General features: G+C 43.4%; 1 protein-coding gene across 1 annotated transcript in view; it reads left to right on the top strand.

The window, feature by feature from the left end:
- Positions 1–1467: 1467 nt before the first annotated feature.
- Positions 1468–23751, top strand: part of SHQ1 (SHQ1, H/ACA ribonucleoprotein assembly factor) — a gene marked incomplete at both ends in the record, with an annotated part of 65540 nt that continues 43256 nt past the window's right edge. The window contains 6 exons of the mRNA XM_080718222.1: positions 1468–1610; positions 3662–3726; positions 5562–5684; positions 6993–7153; positions 13458–13570; positions 17647–17774. Of these exons, the coding sequence (XP_080574348.1) occupies positions 1468–1610; positions 3662–3726; positions 5562–5684; positions 6993–7153; positions 13458–13570; positions 17647–17774 (733 nt within the window). The remainder of the gene's footprint in view (positions 1611–3661; positions 3727–5561; positions 5685–6992; positions 7154–13457; positions 13571–17646; positions 17775–23751) is intronic.

Raw genomic sequence — 23751 nt, 5'->3', positions numbered from 1 at the left:
CTTGTTTCCAAATAAAAAATAAAACAAGGCTGTGGATTTAGCTTAGAGGTAGAACGCTACTAGTCCAATACCAAGTACTACAATTAATTAACTAATTAAGGAAAGAAAGCTGAGATGGGGAGGGGGAGTGGACCCAGCAGGTGAGAGCTCAGGGTCACCACAGTAAGGAGGTCGCCCTGGCCACGGAGGTAGCTGCTCCCACACTCTGCGGGTGGACAACCCTGACGTGCATGGACAGCGCCCTGTGTGTTTCATTTCACTTTATCCTCACAGCCTCTCCATGAGGCTAGGTTCTAGCATTACCCTCATTTTAGAAAACCGATTTCTGAACCCCAGAATTTTTGTCTCCCAGCTGGAAATAGCTGAAAGGAATTCAAAAGCACCCCTGTCGCGGGGTGTGGTGGGGCACGCTTGTAATCCCAATACTTGGTAGGCTGAGACAAGAGAATTGCACAGGTTCAAAGCCAGCCTCAGCTAATTCTTAGTGAGGCTCTCAGCAACTTAGTGAGACCCTGTTTCTGTCTTTCTTTCTGTCTTTCTTTCTCTCTTTCTCTCTCTCTCTCTCTCTCTCTCTCTCTCTTTTGGTGGTGGTGGGGGTACTGGGGATGGAACCCTTCTACCTCCGGGCTACATTCCCATACCTATGTTAAATTTTTTTATTTGAAAACAGGGTCTCTTAAGCCGGGGAGGCTGACTTCGAACCTACGCGATCCTCCTGTCTCCGCCTCCCAAGCGCGGGGATTACGAGCGTGCGCCACCACGCCCGGCTGACCCCCGACCTATTTTATATTTTATTTTGAAACAGGGTCTCGGTTGGGCGTGGTGGCGCACGCTCGTAATCCCCGACCTTGGGAGGTGGAGACAGGAGGGTCGCACAGGTTCGAAGCCAGCCTCAGCAACTTAGTTAGGCTCTCAGCAACTTAGTGAGACCCTGTTTCCAAATAAAATATAAAATGAGTCTGGGAGTATAGCCCGGAGATAGAAAGCCTCTGGGTTCCACCCGCAGTACCACCAAAAAAAAAAAAAAAAAAAAAAGTCGGGGGCGAATCCCGGAAGTAGAGGCCCCTGGGTTTCCATCCCCAAGACCACACCAAAAAAAAAAAAAAGCACCCCTGTCTACCTGCGACGCCAACGCCTTGAGGCTTAACAACCTTCGAGGTTAAAAAAAAATCACCTTTAAGAATCTCCACAGACACCTGTCAGGTTCCAGGCGAATTCTTGGTCCCGTTCTTTCGAGACTTCTGGTTTAACGCCGGCGTCCAACATCAGCGGCCGCACCCGGGCTCTTCCCAGCATTTTGAAACACCCGCCTCTCTAGGAAAGGCCTCGCGTCTCCCTGGAGATGGACGCGGGGGGCGGGACTTCCGGCGCGCTCCCGCGCACTTCCGCCCCGAGCCGGAAGCGCTGTGGTGAACCCGGCACCGCGCGTCCAGGCAGAGAGAGGGGCGCGCGGCGGCCGGCGAGGCGATGCTGACCCCCGCGTTCGAGCTGAGCCAGGACCCCGACTTCCTGACGGTCGCCATCCGCGTGCCCTACGCGCGGGTCTCGGAGTTCGACGTGTACTTCGAGGGCGTGGATTTCAAGTTCTACGCCAAGCCCTACTTCCTCAGGCGAGTGGCGCGCTTTTCGGTCGTCCATGGGGCTGACGGGCGATGGGCCCGGGAGGAGGCTGGAGGGCAGCTCGGGGACGAGGCGGCTCTGCGCGGTGTCCGCGGCTCCTCGGGCGCCCGCACCCGGCGCTGCTGCAGCTGGTTCGCGCCACGCCTGCAGCGGAGGCGCGGGAGCCGCCCGGGCGCAGCGGGGCTGCTATAGAATAAAGACATTTTTATTTTTTGGTGGTACTGGGGGTGGAACCCCGGGGCTTTCGACCTCCGGGCTATCCTCCCAGACCTATTTCTCCTCAAGCGCCGGGCTGGAGGAGAAAAGTTCAAAACAGGCCAGTGCGGAGGCTTGGGAGCCACCCCGACCAGGAAGCAAAACAAAACAGCGCAGTAGCACGTGGAGCGCGGCCGGCGAGATCTGGAGGCAGGGGGCGGCGCGCCCTGGAAGATTTAAGAATATGGACAAGTAAAAAAAAAAAAAAAAATCAATACAGCGCTATTTGAATAGCTCAGTAAAATGACAAATTTATTTCCCACGTCCCGCCTCTCACCTAGAGTTAACATGAAATGTCGAAAATGTCTTTATAGCCGGGCGTGGTGGCGCACGCTTGTAATCCCCGCGCTTGGGGGGCCGAGACAGGAGGAAGGCTCTCAGCCAGAGTGAGGCTCTCAGCAAGTTAGTGACACCCTGTTTCCAAATAAAATATAATATAGGGCTGGGTGTATAGCCCGGAGGTAGAAAGCCCCTAGGTTCCACCCCCAGTACCAAAAAAATTTTTTTTGAAGATTTAAAGAAGTTTACTAGAAAGATAGAAATACTGAAAATAGAAATACAGCCCCATGCCAAAATGGCATGAGGGGGTGACTCGAAATGAATACACCCCCAAATTTATACACACACACACACACACACACACACACACACACACACACATTCTCTTCACAGAACCAGAGCGACTATATTTACAGCTGACTTCGTTTTGTGTGGTGAGCTGGCAGTGTCAGCCTTCTGCCTTTTTTTTTTTTTTTTTTTTTTTTTTTTTTTTTTTTTTTGCGGGTCTGGGGATGAAACCCAGGGGCTTTTGACCTCCGAGCTACAGCCCCTACCCTATTTTTTATTTATTTATTTATTTATTTATTTATTTATTTATTTTTGGTGGTGCTGGGGGTGGAACCCAGGGACTTTCTACCTCCGGGCTATATGCCCAAACCTATTTAATATTTTATTTGGAAACAGGGTCTCACTAAGTTGCGGAGGGCCTCACTAAGTAGCTGAGGCTGTCCTGAACCACGATCCTCCAGTCTCAGCCTCTCGAATGCTGGGATTAAAAGCGTGTGCCACCACGCCCAGCTTTCTGCTTTTCTTAATAGTAATTTGTCTGATATTTATGCATTGGGCTTTGCTGTTTATTATTTCCCATTTTCATTTGAAAGTCAGTATCTTTTTATTGAGCACCTTATGTCAGGCACCAGGTATATAATTCTTTTACTCATCAAGAAAGGAAGTACTATTACAGTAGTGATAGTTTTTGTTTTTGTTTGTTTCTTTGTTTTTTGTGGTACTGGGGATGGAACCCAGGGGCTTTTCTACCTCCGGGCTATTCTCCCAAACCTATTTTATACTTTGTTTTGAAACAGGGTCTCACTAAGTTGCAGAGAGTCTCACTCAGTAGCTGAGGTTGGCTTCGAACCTGTCCCATCATCCTGTCTCAGCCTCCCAAGCACGGGGATTACAGGCGTGCGCTACCGCGCCGGCTATGGTAGAGTTAGTTAATATTTATTGTGGCCTTTCTTTCTTTCTTTCTTCCTTTCTTTCTTTTTTTTGGTATTTTATTGGTGCCTGGGGATATTTACATAGAAAGATGAGTCATCTCTTAATTTTTACTTTCTTACTTGGGGGAGGAAGCTAAGATCTTTAGTTTGTAAAATGTGAAGGGAAGAATGAGGGTTTTCCTTTTAAGTGGTTGCTAGATTTGAATGGATTAACATACCCTGTTTTTGATGATCATTACATTGTGTTGTATTTAATAACTTCATGAGACTTTGTATTAAATCTGCAGATTAACCCTTCCTGGAAGAATTGTGGAAAATGGAAATGAACAAGGATCCTATGACGCAGATAAAGGTATCATCTTTGGAATTTGGGGTAGTTTTTTTTTTTTTTTTCTCCCCTTTGGATACTTCATGTTAGAATATGAACATAATAGTCTCTCCAGTCCACTATGGGGGCCTTTAGATGTCTTACAATTACAGTATTCTCCTGTCACTTTTCTTTTTTACTGTTCCCTGCCTTTGTTCGTGGATATCTTGACAGTTAGAATTTCCTCGGTCCTTTAAAGTATTTCACAGTATTCTTTAAAGTAAAGTTGAATTAGTTAGGCACTGTGGCTCAATTTTCTAGACACACTTCCTCCACAGTTAGTAACTGTATAAAGTGAGGTGATTGATTATAAAAGAGAGAGATGATTTATAAGCCTTTGAGTGAAACCCTTGTCCAGTCTTCAAACTCGAATTTTAATAACAGGTAGATGAGAGAGAAACTATCCATGGGTGGCATTTAACGGCTCACTGAATTTTCTTCTCATGATTGATAAGTCCCTTATTTTAGTTAGCCATGAACCATTTATTTCTTTTTTTCTCAGCACCAGTGGCTTTTCCTTTGCCATGGGAACTGGAATACCTTGTGTGTTCTTGTTTAATTTACTCAGTAACTATAGCTGGGCATAGTGGTGCATGCCTGTAATCCCAGTGCTAGGGAGGCTGAGACAGGAGCACCACATACTGACCTCAGTGCACTACTAGAGAGTAGGCCAAAAGAGTTAAATAACGGAATTCTAAGCCACAACGCAGTGTAATGGATGTGATAATTTAGTATAATGAACCTGCTGTCCTTGGTGATAATTTTTCCTTTAATTACAGATAAGTTGTATATTGAAATTAAGCTATTACATTTTAAAAGGACATAGACATTTAGCAAGGCTGCACATATGGATGGATATATTTTGGTTGAGTTTTGTTTGACATATGGGAGTGTAGTTCAGTGCACTGAAAGAGGCACAATGTTTAGCAGGTGAGAATGTATTAAGTTTGAAGAGAGCCTGGATAATAAAGCTAGTCAAGGAAGGAAAAGAAATACATACATAGTGCCGGGCGTGGTGGCGCACGCTTGTAATACCCGTGCTTGGGAGGCTGAGACAGGAGGATCACACAGGTTCGAAGCCAGCCTCAGCTGTCTTAAGAGACCCTGTCTCCAAATAAAATATAAAATAGGTCTGGGAGTGTAGCCCAGAGGTAGAGGGCCCCTGGGTTCCATCCCCAGTACCACACACACACACACACACACACACACACACACACACACACACACAAAATGCATACATAGAATTTGAATCTCTCATAGACTTTAGTGATACATCTCTTGAGATACCAAAGAAACTCTTACAAGACATACTAGCTTTACTTAGAGTTTTGTATATTTTTAAAGTTGCTGCTATTCTCCATGGATTAGTTACCTCATTTTTCCCCCAGTCCAGAAACAATATTTTATAATTCTAAGCTGTTACCTTCTCAAGCCGTTGATGTTCAGAAGTTTGGTTGTGTGTGTGCGTGTAAGTATAAACTTACAAAATTGGTTTACTGGCTAATTCTAAACTGTAGCCCTCTCAGCCACTGATTTTTCAGAAGTTTCCATTGGGATTTGTAATGTATCCATAGGATAAGGTTATTCTAGATGAGACTAAAGCAGTCTGTAGCTTGAGCAGATTGACTTCTTAACGAAGTATCAGCTTCTGAAAAAACTTTGCTTGAATCTTTTCTCATCTTGAGTTGTAATCACTAATTCTAAGGACATAATTTTGGAGCCCTATGAGCTAAAATTATGTTTTAACCAAGACCCGTTTTCCTTGGATATATGTACGACGGTTTTGAAAACTTTAAGCATAAAACAAATTTATCTTTAAGGAATTTTTACCATTCGGTTGCCCAAAGAAACTCCTGGCCAGCATTTTGAGGGGCTGAACATGTTAACTGCTCTTCTGGCACCAAAAAAATCCAGGACGGCCAAGCCACTCGTGGAAGAAATAGGTATGTTTATTGCAGTTGGGTGGAAATAAAGAGAAATAGAAATATTTGGATTACTATACCTAGGGGAAAGAGGATTTATTGAGTAGAAAATTGGAGAACACACTTCAGGTGACAAGATAAAGTGGTGAGGCAAAAGTAGTCTATTTGGTGTACAAGTAAAAGATGTAAATAACCCTTGTGAGCAGTAGGTCAGCCACATTATTGGACCAATTCAAACAGACACTGTCATGTCTTTTATTGCATTTTACATAATAGTGGTTAAATATTCGCATATGCACATAACACATTTAGTCAGTTTATTGCATTGCCCCTCCTGTTCCTCCCCTTGGTCCCCTGCCTCTATTGGTCTCCTGTTCTGGGGAGAGCCCCTCTCCCTTCTTTTCCTTATTTCTCTGTAGCTTTCACATATGAGAGAAAACACATGACCCTCCATTTGTTTTAATCTGGCTTATTTTGCTTAACATAATACTCTCCATTTTCCTACAAATGAAACATCATCTTCTCTTTGGCAAAATATCAGCCTTTGTGCTCAGATCAGAGGTACACAGTGGAAGGAGTCACATAATGTGAACGCCAGCCAGGTCAAGAACTGAAGTGTGTATCTGTCAGACCCTGGAGGCTCTTCCCATTTACTTGGCCCGCTCGCCTTCAAGAGCATCGCCACCTGCCCTTTGGCCTATTTCCAAACTGCACATGAAATTTGTATACTGTGTGTCCTTTTATGTCTGGCTCCTTTCACTCAACATCACTTTTGTACGGTTTATCCATACCGTGGCAGTGGTCTGTCTGCTTTTGCTACTGTATGATAGTCCATTTTATGACTATAACCACATTGGTTTAAATTTCCTGCTACTGACACAGTTTGGGCAGGTTCCTATTTTTTTAGCTCTCAGAAACCGTGGAGCTGTGACTCTTCTTGTACATATGTTTTGGTACACGTGTGCAGCCTTTATTTCCTATGTTTTTCTCCTGCTGGTTGTGCCTAAGAAATCAAATACTTTGAGCTGGGCGTGGTGAGACGTACCTATAATCTCAGTACTTAGAAGGCCGAGACTGAAAGATTGCAGGTTCAAGGCCAGCCTCAGCAACCTAGTGACACTCCATTTCAAAACAAAAACATAAAAGAGCCTTGGGGTATAGCTCAGAGGTGGAGTGCCCCTGGGTTCAGTCCCCAGAACACACACACACACACACACACACACACACACACACACACACACACACTAAAGGGAATACATTCAGAGTTTTTTATTTAACACATTTAGCTTCTCCTGAGGACATTCAAAACTTTCTATTTAACATGCTTAGGTGCTCCTGAAACTTCTGGGGAAGCGGTAGAAGATGACAGTGAAGAGTTTGACTGGGAAATCGAGCAGACGCCCTATGAAGAGACACCAGAAGGTGCCTTGAACCTGCAGTGCCACTATGGGTTTGGGAACTTGCGGGCAGGAGTGGTTCAGCGGTTACAGGTATGCGTCTCTCTGGAAGAGCTTGGGAGGCGGGGTTTTGTCTTTGGAATATTTTAATTTCTCTTCTGTTTATGCCGGGTGGCTTTTCATAAAGATGACATACTTAGAACACAGCGCAGCTTCTTGCACATAATTATTGCAGAGATATTCATTCCCTTCCATTTCCCTGGCTGTTTTGTTTTGCTTTGTTTTTAATGGTTCTGGGAATTGAATCCAGAGGCATTCTACCTCTGGGCTTCATCCCTACCTGTGCTTTATTTTTATTTTGAAACAAGATCTCACTAGATTAATGAGAGTTTCACTACTTGCTGAGGCTGTTCTCAAACCTGTGATCCTCCTGTCTCGGCCTCCCAAGTACTGGGATTACAGGCGTGTGCTACCATGGCCAGCTATGTTTTATGCTTCTGGAAAATGGAGATCGTTTACTTAGGGCATGATACCTTTTCTGTTTTTATTTAAATACACACACACACGCACACACACACACGAGATGATTTCTAGCCAGTGGTACACACCTTTAATTCTAGTACTTGTGAGGCTGAGACAGGGAGTTTGTGGATTTCAGGCCAGCCTCAGCAACATAGCAAGGTCTTCAACAATGTAGCAAAACCCTATTTCAAAATAAAAATAAATAAATACAAAGATCCAGATTCTACTGATTCTAGCTCAGTAGAATGTCCCTGAGTTTAATCTCTAGCACCAAAAAATAAATTTTCAAAATGAGACCATTTTCTCCTATACATAAATGAGACCATTTCCTAGAGAGAATGAGAGTGTGTGTTTTGATAAAACTGTCTAGTTCTTGGCGTAACGTAGGTACTATTACCTATTCTTGATGGAGCTCAAATGTAAACCATCATATGAATTACTGCTCAGGAAGTTTTGGATTTTGGAGTATTTTGGATTTCACATTTTCTCACTAGGGATGCTTGCTTTGAAGTCATGGGATATTTGAATCTCTCAAGGAAAAGGACAGACCCTAGGTTCCGGTTCCACTAGTATCTCTGCTTAGATTTAGGAGACTGTGCCAGTTATTTGACCATGAATACATTTTGCCTTCTCTTTGTAAAGTAGGGATAAATTGGCTCGCCTCTTTTGTAAGTCCGTTTTGAAAAATTAAGGAGATAGTGCATATAAAAACTCTGAAAAGTGTAGAATGCTATAAAAATAGCTGGCATTGGAAAACACGAAAATACTCTCAAAATTCCTACAAGGAAACAAAAGTGAGATTTACTTCGGAGCAAATAGTGCTGATGAAATATCTCCCTCCTCCTAAAAGCTGGGGTGTTTTCTTACGGGTTATTGGTGGGCTGTATTCCCTGTGTCCGCTCTTGTCCCCTGGTGAGCTCCGTGGTAGTCAGAAAGGAGCCACCTTTGTGGGCAGCAGTGATGGACCTCGGTTGTTGGCTCAGTCTGTCTGGGACTGGCCACTAAAAGCCGTCACACAGAAAGAGTAGAGACTGTACTCTAGGTGAAAGTGCTTTCCCACGGGGAACTTGGCGTTGAAATTGCTGCTACCATTTCGGACACATTGTTTTGAGGGATTTCTGACAGATGCCGAGAAGTTGCCAGAAAGCCCTGACTCAAGCCTCGGTAGAATTTCTTTTAGGACTGAAGTTCTTATATCTATTGTAAACATTCTCTAAAGATGTAATTTAACAAAAGTTGTTATAAAATATGTGTGTGGCCGGGTGTGGTGGTGCATGATTGTCATCCCAGCATTCAGGAGGCTGAGACCGGAGGATCGCGGTTTGCTGACAGCCTCAGCTACTTATGAGGCCCTCTGCAACTCCGTGAGACCCGGTTTCAAAATAAATAATAGAAAATAGGGCAGGGGGTGTAGCTCGGTGGTCAAATGCCCCTGGGTTCCATCCCCAAACCCGCAAAGAAAAAAAAAAATGTGTGTGTTTGTATGTGTGTGTTTTATACTGGGGATTGAACCCAGGACATTCTACCTCCAAGATACACCCCCAGTTCTTTCTATTTTTTATTTTGAAACAGGGCCTCACCAAGTGGCTGAGGTTGGCTTTGAACCTGCCATCCTCCTGTCTCAGCCTGCCAAGTACTGCAGTTATGGAGCACACCACCACACCCAGGTACCATTGCTTTTTCTAAGCAATTTGAATGTGTATTCCCTCAATGTAGAGAGAAAAAAGCTGAGCTTGTGAGTGAAGTCTGAGAGTTTTGTTGTGTAAATTTTATACTCCTGCTGGCATTGTGGCGCAATTGTAATCCCAGTATTTGGGAGGCTGAGACAGGAGAATCACATTTCAAGGTCAGCCTCAGCAACATAGTGAGTCCCTCCACAACTTAGTGAGACCCTGTCTCAAAATAAGGAATAAAATAGGTCCGAGGGTGTAGCTCAGAGGCAGAATGCCCCTGGGTTCCATCCCCAGTACCCCCCCACACACACACACACACTATACTGCTTGTAATACGTGTTTATTATACCACGTATGTAGTACTAAGAACCCCCAAAATTATGATAACATTAGTATTGTAAGTTATTTAACTTTTTTTTTTTTTTTGGTAGTACTAGGGATTGAACCCTAGCCCTTTTTATTATTTTATCGAAACAGGGCCCCTCTATGTTTTGAGGCTGTCCTGAAACCTGTGATCCTTCTATCTTAGCCTCACAAGTACTGGGATTACAGGTGTGCACCACTAGCCTGGCCAATAGTTAATTTTTTAATATGCGCTTAGTGGACATATTCAGATTTTTTGCAGTAGAAATAGTAATGTATTTGGGTACTGGATGCTGTCCCAGACTTCTTAGAAGGGTGTGAATAAAATGTGTGTGGCTCTATATTTTGCCTTTCTAACCTCTGGAAGAGTCTGAATCCTGGAGCCTTCCTTGTTCCAGGGGGTTTGACAGCAATGTACCCAGCACTCTGTGTCTGTCAGCTGGACACTGCCATTTCATCATGAATTTCTTACAACGTGTGTACATTTTACCCATAGACAGGCTAATGGACATGTGTAGTCTCTAAAGAGAATTGTGTTATCTTGTGTCAATTCACTTTGAGGGATATGGTGCCCTTTTTAACAGGTAGGAAATAGCCAAGTATTCAGAAACAATAGGAAACCAAGATGCTAAAAATTAAAGAATAGCTTTTTTCTTTGTGGTACTTGGGGTGGAGCCCAGGGGCTTTCTACCTCCGGGCTATACTCCCAGACCTCTTTTATACTTTATTTGGAAACAGGGTCTCACTAAGTTGCTGAGAGCCTCACTCAGTAGCTGAGGCTGGCTTTGAACCTGAGCCATCTTCCTGTCTCAGCTTCCCAAGCCCTCAAAGGTAGAAGACCCCTGAGTTCAAACCTCAGTGCCAAAAAATAAAATAAAATATACAAAGAAGAAAGTAAAACAATAATTTATAGTCCTCATACCTGGGCATCTCATGCTCGTTAAATAACCCTAGCCAGGCGTGGTGGCACAGTCTTTTAATCCCTGCATTTGGGAGGCTGACACAGGAGGATCGCAGTTGGTGGGCAGCTTCAGCTACTTAGTGAGGCCTTTTGCAACTCAGACACTGTTTCAAAATAAAGAATAAAAAATAGGGCTGGGGGTGTGTTTCGGAGGTAGAATGCCCCTGGTCCCATCCCCAATATGGCAAAAAAACAAAAAAGAAAACCTTTCTGAGGGCATATAGTCCTTCCTATTTTTATCCACCAGCCTTTTAAATGGGTTTGCCTGTGAACCTCTGGAATTTATACTGATAATGAGAAGAAAATAAAAATGTTTATGCTGAAACAAATTCTCTTTTAGCATTGCCCTCCCCCTGCCACTCCCATACACACATGCACACACCTCCATCTTTTTCTCTGCTTTGAAATCGCTGCCAGCCAGCAAGGCGCCTTTGGAAAAGTGCCCTAGCTGCTCAGAGTCAGGGCCGAACAGCAAGCTTCTGGCGGCGGTGGCTGCCAGCAGCCACAGTCCTGGAGTCTTTGGGCGCCGACCCAGCAAGCTCTGGGCGCTGCTGTTGCCAGCAGCTGCGAGACGCCAGGCGCGCAGCCCCTTTCCTTCCCTTGACTGCGCTCAGGCTTTTGTGTCTAGGAAACACTGGCCAGGTGTGCACACAATTCTTCTTTCTTTCCAGACTGGCTCTGCCTGATCTGTGGCTTAATACAGGAGCCTGATGTAAATGCTCCCTGACCTCCTTTTGCCGACCCCATGTTTATATAACTCAGATGACTAGTGGCCATGGCAGCTCTTTAAAAAGGAAAAGATAATCCCAGCATTCAGGAGGCTGAGACTGGAGGATCGCGGTCACAGACAGCCTCCGCTACTTAGTGAGGCCTTCCACAATTTAGTGAGACCGTTTAAAAAATACAGAATAAAAAATATGCCTGGGGGGTGTAGCTCGGAGGTCGGATGCCCCCTGGGTTCCATCCCCAGTCTCACCAAAAAAAAAAAAAAAAAAAGGAAAAGAGGACTCTCTCGCTTTCTACTATAGTAACATTTTTCTTCCTCTTTCCTGCCTTTCATTTGGTTGACTAATACCTTAGATTTTTATATTCCCAGCTAACTTTACCTTTTTTATTTTTTTGGCACTGGGTATTGAATCCAGAAGAATTTTACCTCTGAGCTACATTCCCTAGCCCTTTTAATTTTTAACTTTCTGAGTTACAAAGAATCTCCTTAAGTTGCTGAGGCTGGCCTCAAACCTGTGAGCATCCTGCCTCGGTCTCCCAAGTACTGGGATTCCAGGCATGCGCCGTCACTCTCAGCTCAGCCATAGACTTCCAAATCTACCTGTTAGACACTAACCCGTAATCGCATCCACAAATCGGCCCCACAGCTTGCTGCCACCATTGTGCCAAGTTGGGGTCAACAGCAGCAAGTGGATTTTGGAGCATTCTCCCGGCTGAGGGAGGCCCTGAAGCTACATCATCCTCACCTGTCCTTTAAGCCCTGGCAGTACCTTTGCCCCCCTGGCTGCAGTTGTTCATTCCGGGCAGGTGAAGAAGCTGAGGGAGGCAGGAGGAATCCAAGACACACTGCTCCGGAGGTGTGGCTCATGGGTTCAACTCCAGAAACTCAGTACGTCCCATGAAAACACTGCTCGCTACGTTTCTTTGCATCCTGAGTACCCTGCATCAAGTTTATTATGAATTGCATAAGCTTGTGGGATAAAATTGATTTAGTGTTTCTATAGGAAAATACCTTCAGGGTCTCCAGAAAGTAAACTACAAAGGGACTTTTGAAATGCAAATTTTTGCAAATTTGGGGACAGGTAAATTTTGAATATGGGCTTGGCAAGAGAGTCAGGGAGCACTTAATCGGGCTCCTGTACATTCAGCCACAGGTCAGGCAGAGCCAGTCCGGCTTTTGCCCCCAATATGTGTGCTTTCAAGTAGTAAAATCTTCCAGATATTCCATCGTTTTCTCAAAAGGTCTCTTTGTATTGGAAGGTGCTAAGATTAAGTATAAGTACAGCTGACCTAGTGTGGATTGTAGTGGGGATAAGATAGTTTTTGGGGTTTTGAGGGTGTGGGTGTGTGTGTGTGTGTGTGACTAGAGATTGAAGCCAGAGGCATTCTATCTTCAAGCTACACCCCCAGCCCTATTTTATTTTTTATTTGGAAACAAGGTCTCACTAGGTTAATGAGATTAATGAGAGTCTCGCTACTTGCTTAGGCTATTCTGGAACCTGTGATCCTTCTGTCTCAGCCTTCCAAATACCGAGATTACAGACATGTACCGCCACACCAGCTTTTTTTTTTTTTTCCTTGTGGTCCTAGGAATTGAACCTAGGGGCATTCTACCTCTGACTGTACTCCCCTAGCCCTGTTTTTATTTATTTATTTATTTATTTATTTATTTATTTATTTATTTTTGAAGCAAGGTTTCCCTAGGTTGACAAAAATCTCATTACTTGCTGAGGCTGTCCTCGAACCTGCGATCCTCCTGTCTCAGCCTCCCCAGTACTGAGATGACAGTGGTACACCACCACGCCCAACTCACACTGCTTTTAATAACTTTCAGATCTCTAGGGTCAAATGGGGAAGTGAATGGAGAATTAATGTTTTTGCCTGCTTGTGGGAGAGTTTATTCCCTTCTGTTTTTTATGGCCCTCTTTTGTAGTTTGAATATGTTTTAATCAGTTCATTATAAGGATTAGATGAGATAATTTTTGTGAACGTTTTCAACAGAGCCCAGGTTGTGGTAAGTGTTGCCTTTGAATCGACATGTCACATGCCAGTGTTCTAAACTGATTCTTCCTGTGTTTTGGCACCTTTTTATCAAAAGTTAAATTTCTGAGTGCTAAAACTAGCGGTTATTCTTTCTTTCCTGGGTTCTTAGGACGAGCTGAGTGACGTTGTTGATATCAAGGACCCGGATTTCACTCCTGCCGCTGAACGCCGGCAGAAGCGTCTGGCTGCTGAGCTGGCCAAATTTGATCCTGACCACTATCTGTGAGTACTGAGGTTCTTTGATGACTAAGTAATTTACTTGACATTCATTTAAAAAAATATTTTTGAGTGTCTTTATACCAGGCATGCATATTTTGAACCCTAGAAATCAGTGAGGCATAAAAACCTTAACTGACCTTTGAGATAAGCTACAACTGTCGTACCCTGTCATCTCTGTGCGTCGTTGCTTCTTAGTTCTTTACCCCAGCAGCAGAAGGCGTGTGCGTGTGCGTGTGTGTGTGTGTGAGTGACAGACAGACAGACAGACAGACGGGCACTGGGGATTGAAACCAAGGGCATTCTGCTTCCAAACTAAATCCCCAACCCTTCTTTAATTTATTTACTTATTTTATATATATATATATTTTTTTTATTTTTTTTATTTTTTTTTTGTGGTACTGGGGTTCCTGGTTCCTGGAAGCCCTTCTACCTCCGGGCTACACTCCCAGACCGATTTTATATTTTTATTTGGAAATAGGGTCTCTTTACAGCTGGCTTCGAGCCTGCGTCACCACGCCCGGCTATTTTTTTGTTTTTGGAATAGGGTCTTACTAGGTTGCTTAGGCTGTCCTCAAACGTGCAGTCCTCCTGTCCCAGCCTCCCAAGTACTGGGATTATAGGCAGTTTTTCCTCACCAGGCTTAAAACAATGAACTCTTAGGACTAGTTACACTTCTTTTAAGCACCCTTGGTTTTTTTGTTTTGTTTTGTTTTGTTTTGTTTTTTGTAGGTCTGGGGGTGAAACCCAGGGGCATTCGAACTCCGAGCTACACCCCCTGCCCTATTTTTTATTCTTTATTTTGAAACCGGTCTCACTGAGTTGCAGAGGGCCTCACTAAGTAGCTGAGGCTGTCTGCGAACCGTGATCCTCTGGTCTCAGCCTCCCAAATGCTGGGATGACAAGCGTGCGCCACCACGCCCGGCTAGCACCCTTGGTTTTTATGGTGAATGGTTATGGTGTCCTTGAGAATCTAGATCTACATGTCCCACGTTTTTACCAAACCAGGGGCTTCCTAATGCTTCATTCACAGGCACCTGTGATCAGCAAGCTATTTCAAGTGAACAAATTCTTACCCCTTGTGACCGTATAAATAGAATCTGATTTTACGTTTTGCTGGGCTTCCCACGTCAGGAATCGTGTCTTTCCCATCATGCTTCTCTGTCAGGCTGATATTTACAGGAGGAATTTACCTAATTGGTCCCTTGAGAGAGTGCGGTTCGCTCACTAGCCACAGAAGCAGCGCTTCTTGGGGTCCCCGGCCCTCGGTCCCTCTGCTTGTGGATGGGCGTCGCGTGTTGACACAGACCTTGCCTGGTTCTCCCTGAGCTCTGCCCAGCAGCTTCTGAACCGGTCCAGCTGCAGCCCCGCCCAGTGCTCACCGCTTGCCTTCATGTGGCACGGCACTTAGCTTATCGAGTATTCTCATGTGACTTTTTTTTTTTTGGTCCCGGGAATTGAACCCAGGAGCATTCTACCTTTGCGTTATGTCCCCAGCCCCTTTTATATTTTTATTTTGAAACAGATTTTGCCAGGTTTTATTTTGAAATTATCACCTCCTATCTTAGCTTCCCAAGAAATGGGCCCCCACAATCAGCTCTCATGTGACTATTTTTTTCACTTTTCTTCTGTTTTTTGTTTGTTTGTTTTCTTTTGGGGATTGAACCCAGGGGCAGTCTATCTCTGAGCTATACTTCCAGGCCTATTTTATGTTTTATCTTGAAACAGGGTTTTACTGAGTTGTAGGAGGCCTCACTAAATTGCTGAGTCTGGCCTCAAACCTGTGGTCCTCCCGTCCCAGCCTCCCAAGTACTGAGATTACACGCATGCAACACCACGCCCGGCTTCAATTCACTTTTCAAAGCAGAGGAGAGGTGGGTAGGGGACTTGCCCAAGATCACACCATTACTAAGTGGCTTGGCCAGCACCTGAAAAAGAGTGTCCCCACTTTTCATTTTGTGTTTCCTTTTCGTAAACACTATTTTAGCTTAACTGCCACTGCTCCTGTGATTAACACTGTCTCTGTGACACAGTGGGTTACTCATTGGCATGGCAGACATGTATCGTGTGCCGTGCAGATGGAGCGGATGGCGTGTAGTGACAGACGGGGGCCACATCCTCGGGGAAGCCGAGGAAGCGCAGAGTGTGTGACTTTTTGGAGGACATCTGAGAACCTCGGCTCCATTTGGATGGCCGTTTCTGATTACCTTTATCTCCTCAGTTGGGGTTGGGAAGGTCCACTGAAGAGTCATTTGAAGAAATCCATTTAAAATCAGGCTGAATATTGAAAGTGGAAATTTCATCATCAGCAGATTTCTCGGGCTAAAATGGAAACAGAATGAGCTTTACAAGACTAAAATTTCAAGTGGGAGGATGCTTAATTAGAAGAGTTGTCCCTTTCTTCTCTCTGGAAAGAGAAGAATAAGCCTAGGGCCTGCAAGAATTAGGAAAGTTAATTTATAGCTGGCCGTGTCAAATTATAAGGAGCCCTTATTTTTTCTATCCCCTGTGTTCCTTTATCCAGAAGTTTGTTCTCTTTAATAGTGTGCATGAAATGTTATTTTTATGGTGGTTCAGGAGGCCAGGGTTCTTTGTGACTTACTTTTATTTCTTATTTTTTTGTGTGTGGTACTGGGGAATTCAACTTGGGGGCCTTCTGCCTCTCACTAAGTTGCTGAGGCTGGCTTTGAACCTGCGGTCCTCCTGTCTCGGGCCACCCCCAACCACTGGGATTGCATTGGCTACACTTCTTACTGGTTCTCTGGACTTGGCCAAAATATATAGCTTCTCTAAGCCTCAGTTTCCATCCATGTTAAATGGGTGTTTTAATAGTAGCCCCGCCATGCACTAGTAAAAGGATTCCAGGAAATAATGAAGGCAAAGCACTTAGTACAGTACCTGTAACAGAATGAAAACTCAGTAAGTTATCTGTGATCTTTCTCACGCGCACGCTTGTAATCCCAGCGCTCAGGAGGCTGAGACAGGAAGATCGCACAGGTTCGAAGCCAGCCTCAGCTACTTAGTGAGGCTCTCAGCAACTTAGTGAGACCCTGTCTCCAAATAAAGTCTAAAATAGGTCTGGGAGTGTAGCCCGGAGGTAGAAAAGCCCCTGGGTTCCACCCCCAGTACCACAAAAACAAAAAATAAAAGGATTTCAGTATCTCAGATGAAAGAAAAGTATATCTAAGACCATTAAAAGCATCAGCTAGAAAGTTTACTTTATCAAAGAAGCCAGTTCATTGAGCTTCTAGTTAACTCAACTAGGAATGAAATTTTCATGAGTTATGTATGCTTTATCAGGCTTTTCCCAAGAACTCCAAGTTCTGACTTTTAATTCAAGGTAGCATAAGTGTCTCTCAGGGGGGAGGGGCATACTTTGAATGTAACTGTTATTTTTCTAGTTAAAACTGAGAAAATAGGTGTGTTTAATGATCAGTTTTCCTGCAGGGCATGATAGTGTGCCTGTCACCCCAGTAGTTGGGAGGCTGAGACAGGAGGGTCACAAGTTTGAAGTCAGCCTCAGCAACTTAGCAAGGCTCTCAGGTAATCAGGGAGACCCTTTTTCAAAATTTAAAAAAATTAAATGGGGCTGGGGATGTAGCTCAGAGGTAGAACGTCCCTGGGTTCAATCCCCAATACCACACACACACACACATAAAAGAGAAATCATAAATGCTAAGTAATATCCCTTTAGTCAGATGTGTCGTCCTCTTTTAGTGACTAGTAAATAACGTGTTCAGTCTTCCCTCAAAATGTACCTTGAGTTAATGTTCTGTTTTTTGTTGGGGGTTTTTTTGGTGGTACTGGGGTTCCTGGAAGCCCTTCTGCCTCCGGGCTACACTCCCAGACCTATTTTATATTTTTATTTGGAAACAGGGTCTCTTAAGCCAGCGCGGCTGACGTCGAACCTGCGCGATCCTCCCGTCTCCGCCTCCCAAGCGCGGGGATGACAAGCGTGTGCCACTGCGCCCGGCAATGTTCTGTATTTTCAGTCTAATTGTGATGAATGAAGATGAAACTGAAAAAAAAAAAAAAAAATAGGAGCCAGCCTGACTGACTCATGCACTCACCATCTTTCCCAGAGCCGACTTCTTTGAAGATGAAGCAGTCGAGCAGATCCTGAAGTATAACCCATGGTGGAATGACGCATATTCAAACATGAGGGCCTCTGTGGACCAGAGGCCGGAGCAAGAAGCTCATGCTGTGTTAGGTGAGACGCAAAATGGGATAATTTGTTTTCTTTTAAAATGTGGTATGCCAAATTTACCGTCTTCCTTATCATTAGCATTATTATGACTGTTTTGGTGGTACTGGGGAGCCCAAGGGTGTTCTACCTCCAAGAGACACCCCTAGGCCTTTATATTTTCAAACAGAGTGTCACTGAGATGATGAGGGCTTCTCAGTTTCTGAGGTTGCCTCAGTCAAGCCCGTGATCCCCCCATCTCAACCTCTGTAGGTTCTGGGGTTGCAGACGTGTGCTATCACGCCCAACTGCCTTTCCTGTTATAAAGCGTATGATTTCATTTGTTTTTTGTTTTGTTTTTTTTGTTTTTTTTTTTGTTTTTTTGCAGGTCTGGGGGTGGAACTCAGGGGCATTTGAACTCTGCGCTACACTCCCTGCCTTATTTTTTATTCTTTATGTTGAAACCGGGTCTCACTGAGTTGCGGAGGGCCTCACTAAGTAGCTGAGGCTGTCCACGAACTGCGATCCTCCAGGTCTCAGCCTCCCGAATGCTGGGATGTGCGCCACCACGCCCGGCTGAAGCATTTGATTTTAATTGCCTCGCAGCTGGAAAATAATTTTGGATTGCTAAATTTGGAAGTAAGATCTTCATTCTTTACTTGAAAATGCAGCTAAATCATTCGACCGATTCACGTTGAAAGTGTTTTTGAAGTACACTTCCCTTTAGAATCACTGGAGTCCTTTTCACTTCTTTTTAGTAATTGAGGGATGTGAACACATAAGACATTTGTAGCTTTTGAAGAGTCTGAGTGATATGAATGTTGCCCTGTGGTAAGGACATTTAAGTATTAGTGATGAGGGGAAAGCCCTATTCTCCTCCTCTGCCTCTGTGGAATGACGTTGATTTATCCTTCCCAATTTTCTTTTTCTTTTTCTTTTTTTTTTTTTTTTTTTTTTTTTTGGTGGTACTGGGGTTCCTGGAAGCCCTTCTACCTCCAGGCTATACTCCCAGACCTATTTTATATTTTTATTTGGAAACAGGGTCTCCTAAGCCAGTGCACACGGCTGGCTTCAAACCAGCACGATCCTCCTGTCTCCTCCTCCCAAGCGCGGGGATGACAAGCGTGCGCCACCACGCCCACCTCCTTCCCAATTTTCTTACATACAGTTTATAAAGATGCCGGAATAGCTGTCCTCGTACTGCACCTTCTAGAGAGTGGGAGGCCGGCTTGTCCCAGGGGAGGCCGAGCTGGGATGTTATTAGCCACAGGACCCCTGTGCCGTATTTAACATTGAGCCAAATGTTACCCACGAAGGGCCCTTTCTTAGGTGTGTATGTTCTTAACACCTGAGTGCACAAGGTTGGCAGATTAAGTCTTGCATTAGAGTTATAACTGTTTCAGATGCATCAGGAATAAGAGTCCCCCTTGACAGACATACAGATTTGGCTTTTGTTAATATAGTAAAAAAAATTTCAATGTTTATCCTGGTGTGATGGTGCATGACTGTAATTCCTGTACCTGGGAGGTTGAGACATGAGAATCACAGGTTCACAGTCAGCCTAAGCAATTTAGGGAGACTCGGCAACTTAGCATGACCTTGCTTAAAAAAAAATTTAACACACACACACACACTCTGAAAAAAATTAAATATTGACCTTTCCTACCCCAAGTTCCTTTTCAGAAAGTAACTACTTTTGCACATTTGAGGGCATTTTATTTTCTTTGTGTTTGCAATGCTGAGGATGGAACCCCAGGGCCCGTGCATGCTGGATAAGCACTCTTACCACTGGGCTACACCCTCAGTCTGGAGTACCTTTAAAATTGATACATACAAAAAATGAAATAAAAAAGTGATACATCTACACTTAAATATTTCCATTAAGATTTTTTTGTTGTTCTTTTTGTTTGTTACTGGGAATTCTGCCTCCAAGCTACACCCCCAGCCTTTTTTTTTTTTTCTTTTTTTTTAATTGGTGCACTGTATTCATACATCATAGTGGGATACAAACTTTTGTAGACATACATGCACACATCGCCCAGTCAACCCCCCCCCCCACCGATCCCCACCCCATTCTCTCCCCATCCCTCCCTCCCATGCTTGGCTTAGTGATTGACATCTAGTATTATAGCAATTTATCCAAAATTAAAAGTGATAATCTCACATAACAATTTCATTTGTTTGATACCAAGCTTTTGATGACTTAAAGATAACATTTCAATATTTCTTTTTACTTTCTTTCTTACCAGAGAATATTTTTTTTCTATTTTTTTAGGTGAAACTATCATATATTTATGTATTTGTTTTTCAGGAAAAAAAAATCTATCCTAATATGGAATATGGACTCTAGATACCCAAAACAATCTTGAAAAAGAACAAAGCTAGAAGATATATATTTTCTGATTTCAAACCATATAAAGCTACAATAATTGAAACAGTGTAGTACTATTCTAAAGGCAGATATATAAACCATTGGAGTTAAATAAAAGCCTAGAGCTAAATTCTTCCCTATATTGTCAAGTTATTTTTGACAAGGTTTCCACAAACATTTGGTGGTGGAAAAAATAATCTTTTAACTAAATATTGTTGAAAAATAATAATTACATGGAAAAGAATAAAATTGGACCCTTACCTAATCCCATATACAAATATTAACTCAAAATAGATAAAAGACCTAAATATAAATCTTAAGACTATAAACTTTTAGGAGAAAATCTGGGTCATAAAACCTCACAACATTGAAATTGGCAGTGATTTCTTGGATATGATTTCAATGGCACAGGCAACAGAAGGGTATACAAACTCCCTAAAAAATATTGTATATCCAAAGACAATGTAAACAGAGTTAACAGTTACTAATAGAATGGGATAAAATATTTCACAAATGCTATATCTGAAGGTATATTAATATTCCAACTAGAAATCCTAAAAATTAACAACAATAAAGGCAAACGATACCCTTTAGAGAAAGGTAAAAGACTAACATAAATAATGAATCTCCACAGATAAACAATCTTAGTTGTCTGTTGGATGGAAAATCTTGTTTCTCTAGTTCTGGTGTGTGTTACCTATTTCTTCTTTGTAGTTAATCTCTTTGAGTATTTTCTCTAGTGCTGGTATTGAAGACATAAATTCCTTCAGTTTCTGTTTGTCATGGAAGCTTCTTATTTCTCCATCTAATTTGATAGAAAGTTTTGCTGGGTAGGAAATTTTTGGCTGGAAGTTTTTTTCTTTCAGACTTGGGAATATGTTACTCCAAGCTCTTCTGGCTCTCATAACTTGGTTTGGGAAGTCTGGAGTGATTCTAATTGGTTTGCCTCTGAATGTTACTTGGCCCTTTGTTTTTGTTGCCTTTAAGATTCTCTGCTTGGCTTCCACATTGGTCATTTTGACAATTATGTGGCGTGGGGATCCTCTTCTCCGATCCTGTCTAAAGGGAGTTCTATAAGTTTCCTGGACCTGTGTATCAACCTCTTGCTTTATGTCTGGAAAATTTTCTGCTATTACTTCCTTGAAGAGATTGTTGATCCCTTTGGTTTCACTTTCTTTTCCCTCCTCTATTCCAATTATTCTTAGGTTAGCTCTCTTAAAATGGGCCCATATTTCTTCAGTATCAGATTCCTGCTGTCGGATATTTTTTTCTAGATTAGAAACTATGCGTTCATTTTTTGAATGATCATCTTCTAAGAGCGAGATTCTGTTCTCCATGTAGTCTAATCGGTTGTTTGTGCTTTGAATTGAGGCCTTTACTCAATTTACCGTGGGGCTGGTGTTTTTCTTCTTGGTTTTGATTTCCACTCTGAATCCCTGAAGCGTGTGCTGAGCTCAGCCACTGGGAGCTTTAGATGCTCTCTGCGCCGAGAAATCCCGCCTGGCTGTTCCGCAGTGGCTCACCTCGGCTTACTGTAGCCGTCCGGTGAACTCCCCACTGCCGCCGGCAGTAAAGCGCTGCTACCGCGTCTATGGCTCTGTTCTCAGTCTGCTTTCTCTCTGGAGCCTGGTGATTTTTTTGTTTCTCTGGTGATGGTGTTTTCTGGCTATGAAAGGCACTGATTTTGTGGTAATGGAGATTGGTTGTTAGCGGGGCTCTTAAGCCCCGCTTTTCTCGGTCGCCATCTTCCCAGAAGTTCCACCCCCAGCCTTTTTTATTTTTCACTTAGAAACAGGGTCTTGCTAAATTGCAGAGGCTGGCCTTGAACCTGCAATACTCTTGGCTCAGCCTCCCAAGTCCTGGGATGAAAGGCATGCACTGCCGCCCCGGCTTAAGTTTTTCTCCCCAGAGTCACACACGCTCTGCTGTTAGCTTGCTTTGTTTCTGTCTTTCCCCATGGGTCTTCACTATGAGCACAGATCATTCTACCTGAAGCTTCTAAGGGCTGCCTGGTGTCCTGTTGCTTTTGTGTCATGATTGATGGGCATTTGGCCCGTTTGCAGTTTTCTATTACTGCAAATAATGCGCTGCCCTTCTTGGACCACTCCATCCGGAATGGCTGCAGGGTCAGTGTTGCGACCACTTTTTAATTCTCTACGGTGCAGTACAATAGCCTGTCGTGTGTTCCTTTTTTAGGGTGTACTATACTGCTTGCCACTTAACAGGTACTAATTCAATATTTATGCGAAAATAAATATCGTACTAAATATTTTTATGGTTTAGTAGTTAGAGTTTAGTTGATTTCTACCAGATTAAAAAAGTACTACTCTAAATTGCCTGAACATAGATAAATGACTATTGCATAGTAAAATCTTGTTCATTTACTTATTACTTTATTTATTATGGTATTGGGCCATCTACCTCTGGCTACACCCCAACCCTGTTTTATTTTTTATTTGGAAAAGGACCTCACTAAGTTGCTGAGGGTAACTTCGAACCTGTGACCCTCCTATCTCAGCCTACCAAGTACTGGGATTACAGGGTAATACGACCATACCTGGCTTAGAAACTTATTTATAATAACTTTTGATATGCTTGTTGTTTTCTTTTTTGTTTTTGTTTTTTGTGGTACTGGGGGTGAAACCCAGAGGCTTTTCTACCTCTGGGCTATATTCCCAGACCTATTTTATACTTTATTTGGAATCAGGGTCTCACTAAGTTGCTGAGAGCCGCACTAAGTAGCTGAGGCTGGCTTCGAACCTGTGCGATCCTCCTATCTCAGCCTCCCAAGTGCTGGGATTACAAGCGTGCACTATCACACTGATCTACTATTTTCAATAAATCTTGGGTTTCTATTATATTTAAGAAGACTTCATAGAATTCCCACATTACAACTATGAATTTTCAGGTAGAGGTATGAGTGTAGCTTTTAATAAGTTACTCAAATTAAAGGCACCAGGAATGTCAACTGGTATGAATCAGTTTCCCCAATTTTATCTTTTATTTTATTTATTTATTTTTTGTGGTACCGGGGGTGGAACCCAGGGGCTTTCTACCCCCAGGCTATACTCCCAGACCTATTTTCTATTTTATTTGGAAACAGGCTTTCACTAAGTTGCTGAGAGCCTCACTAAGTAGGTGAGGCTGGCTTCGAACTTGTGCGATCCTCCTGTCTCAGCCTCCCAAGTGCTGGGATTACAAGCATGTGCACACCACACCCAGTTGTTGCAGAATATTGTAATGATGTGGGGCGGGGGACTAACAGTTGTGTCATTGAATTTTCTGTCCACCAGGGTGAGCTAGTTGCCCTAAAAAAAAATCAAAAGAGGCCATTGCCTTTGATTTAAATGCTAACTTGTTCTCTTTGATAAATTGTAGCTTGCTCTCAGTCCAGTTTTCTGTGTCAGCAGGGCTTTGAGTTAAGTTCTCTCTGGGTAATTTTGACAGGAGATTAAGCCAGTAGTCCATCCTTTTAACCACTGGCTCTCCTGACCCTTCATCTGATCCAAGGTTACAGTCAGGCTGCCACAGGTACACCCATAGTCAGCTAAGCTATGTCATTCTAAAAATCATTGTGTGTGTGCGCGCGTGTGTGTGTATAGTACTGGGGATTGCATCCAGGGGCATTCTACC

Source organism: Muscardinus avellanarius (assembly GCF_963383645.1).
Source record: "Muscardinus avellanarius genome assembly, chromosome: 22".
In the NCBI taxonomy this organism is placed as follows: domain Eukaryota; kingdom Metazoa; phylum Chordata; class Mammalia; order Rodentia; family Gliridae; genus Muscardinus; species Muscardinus avellanarius.
Note: the sequence above shows the minus strand (reverse complement) of the source record. Positions and strands in the feature narration are given on the sequence as shown.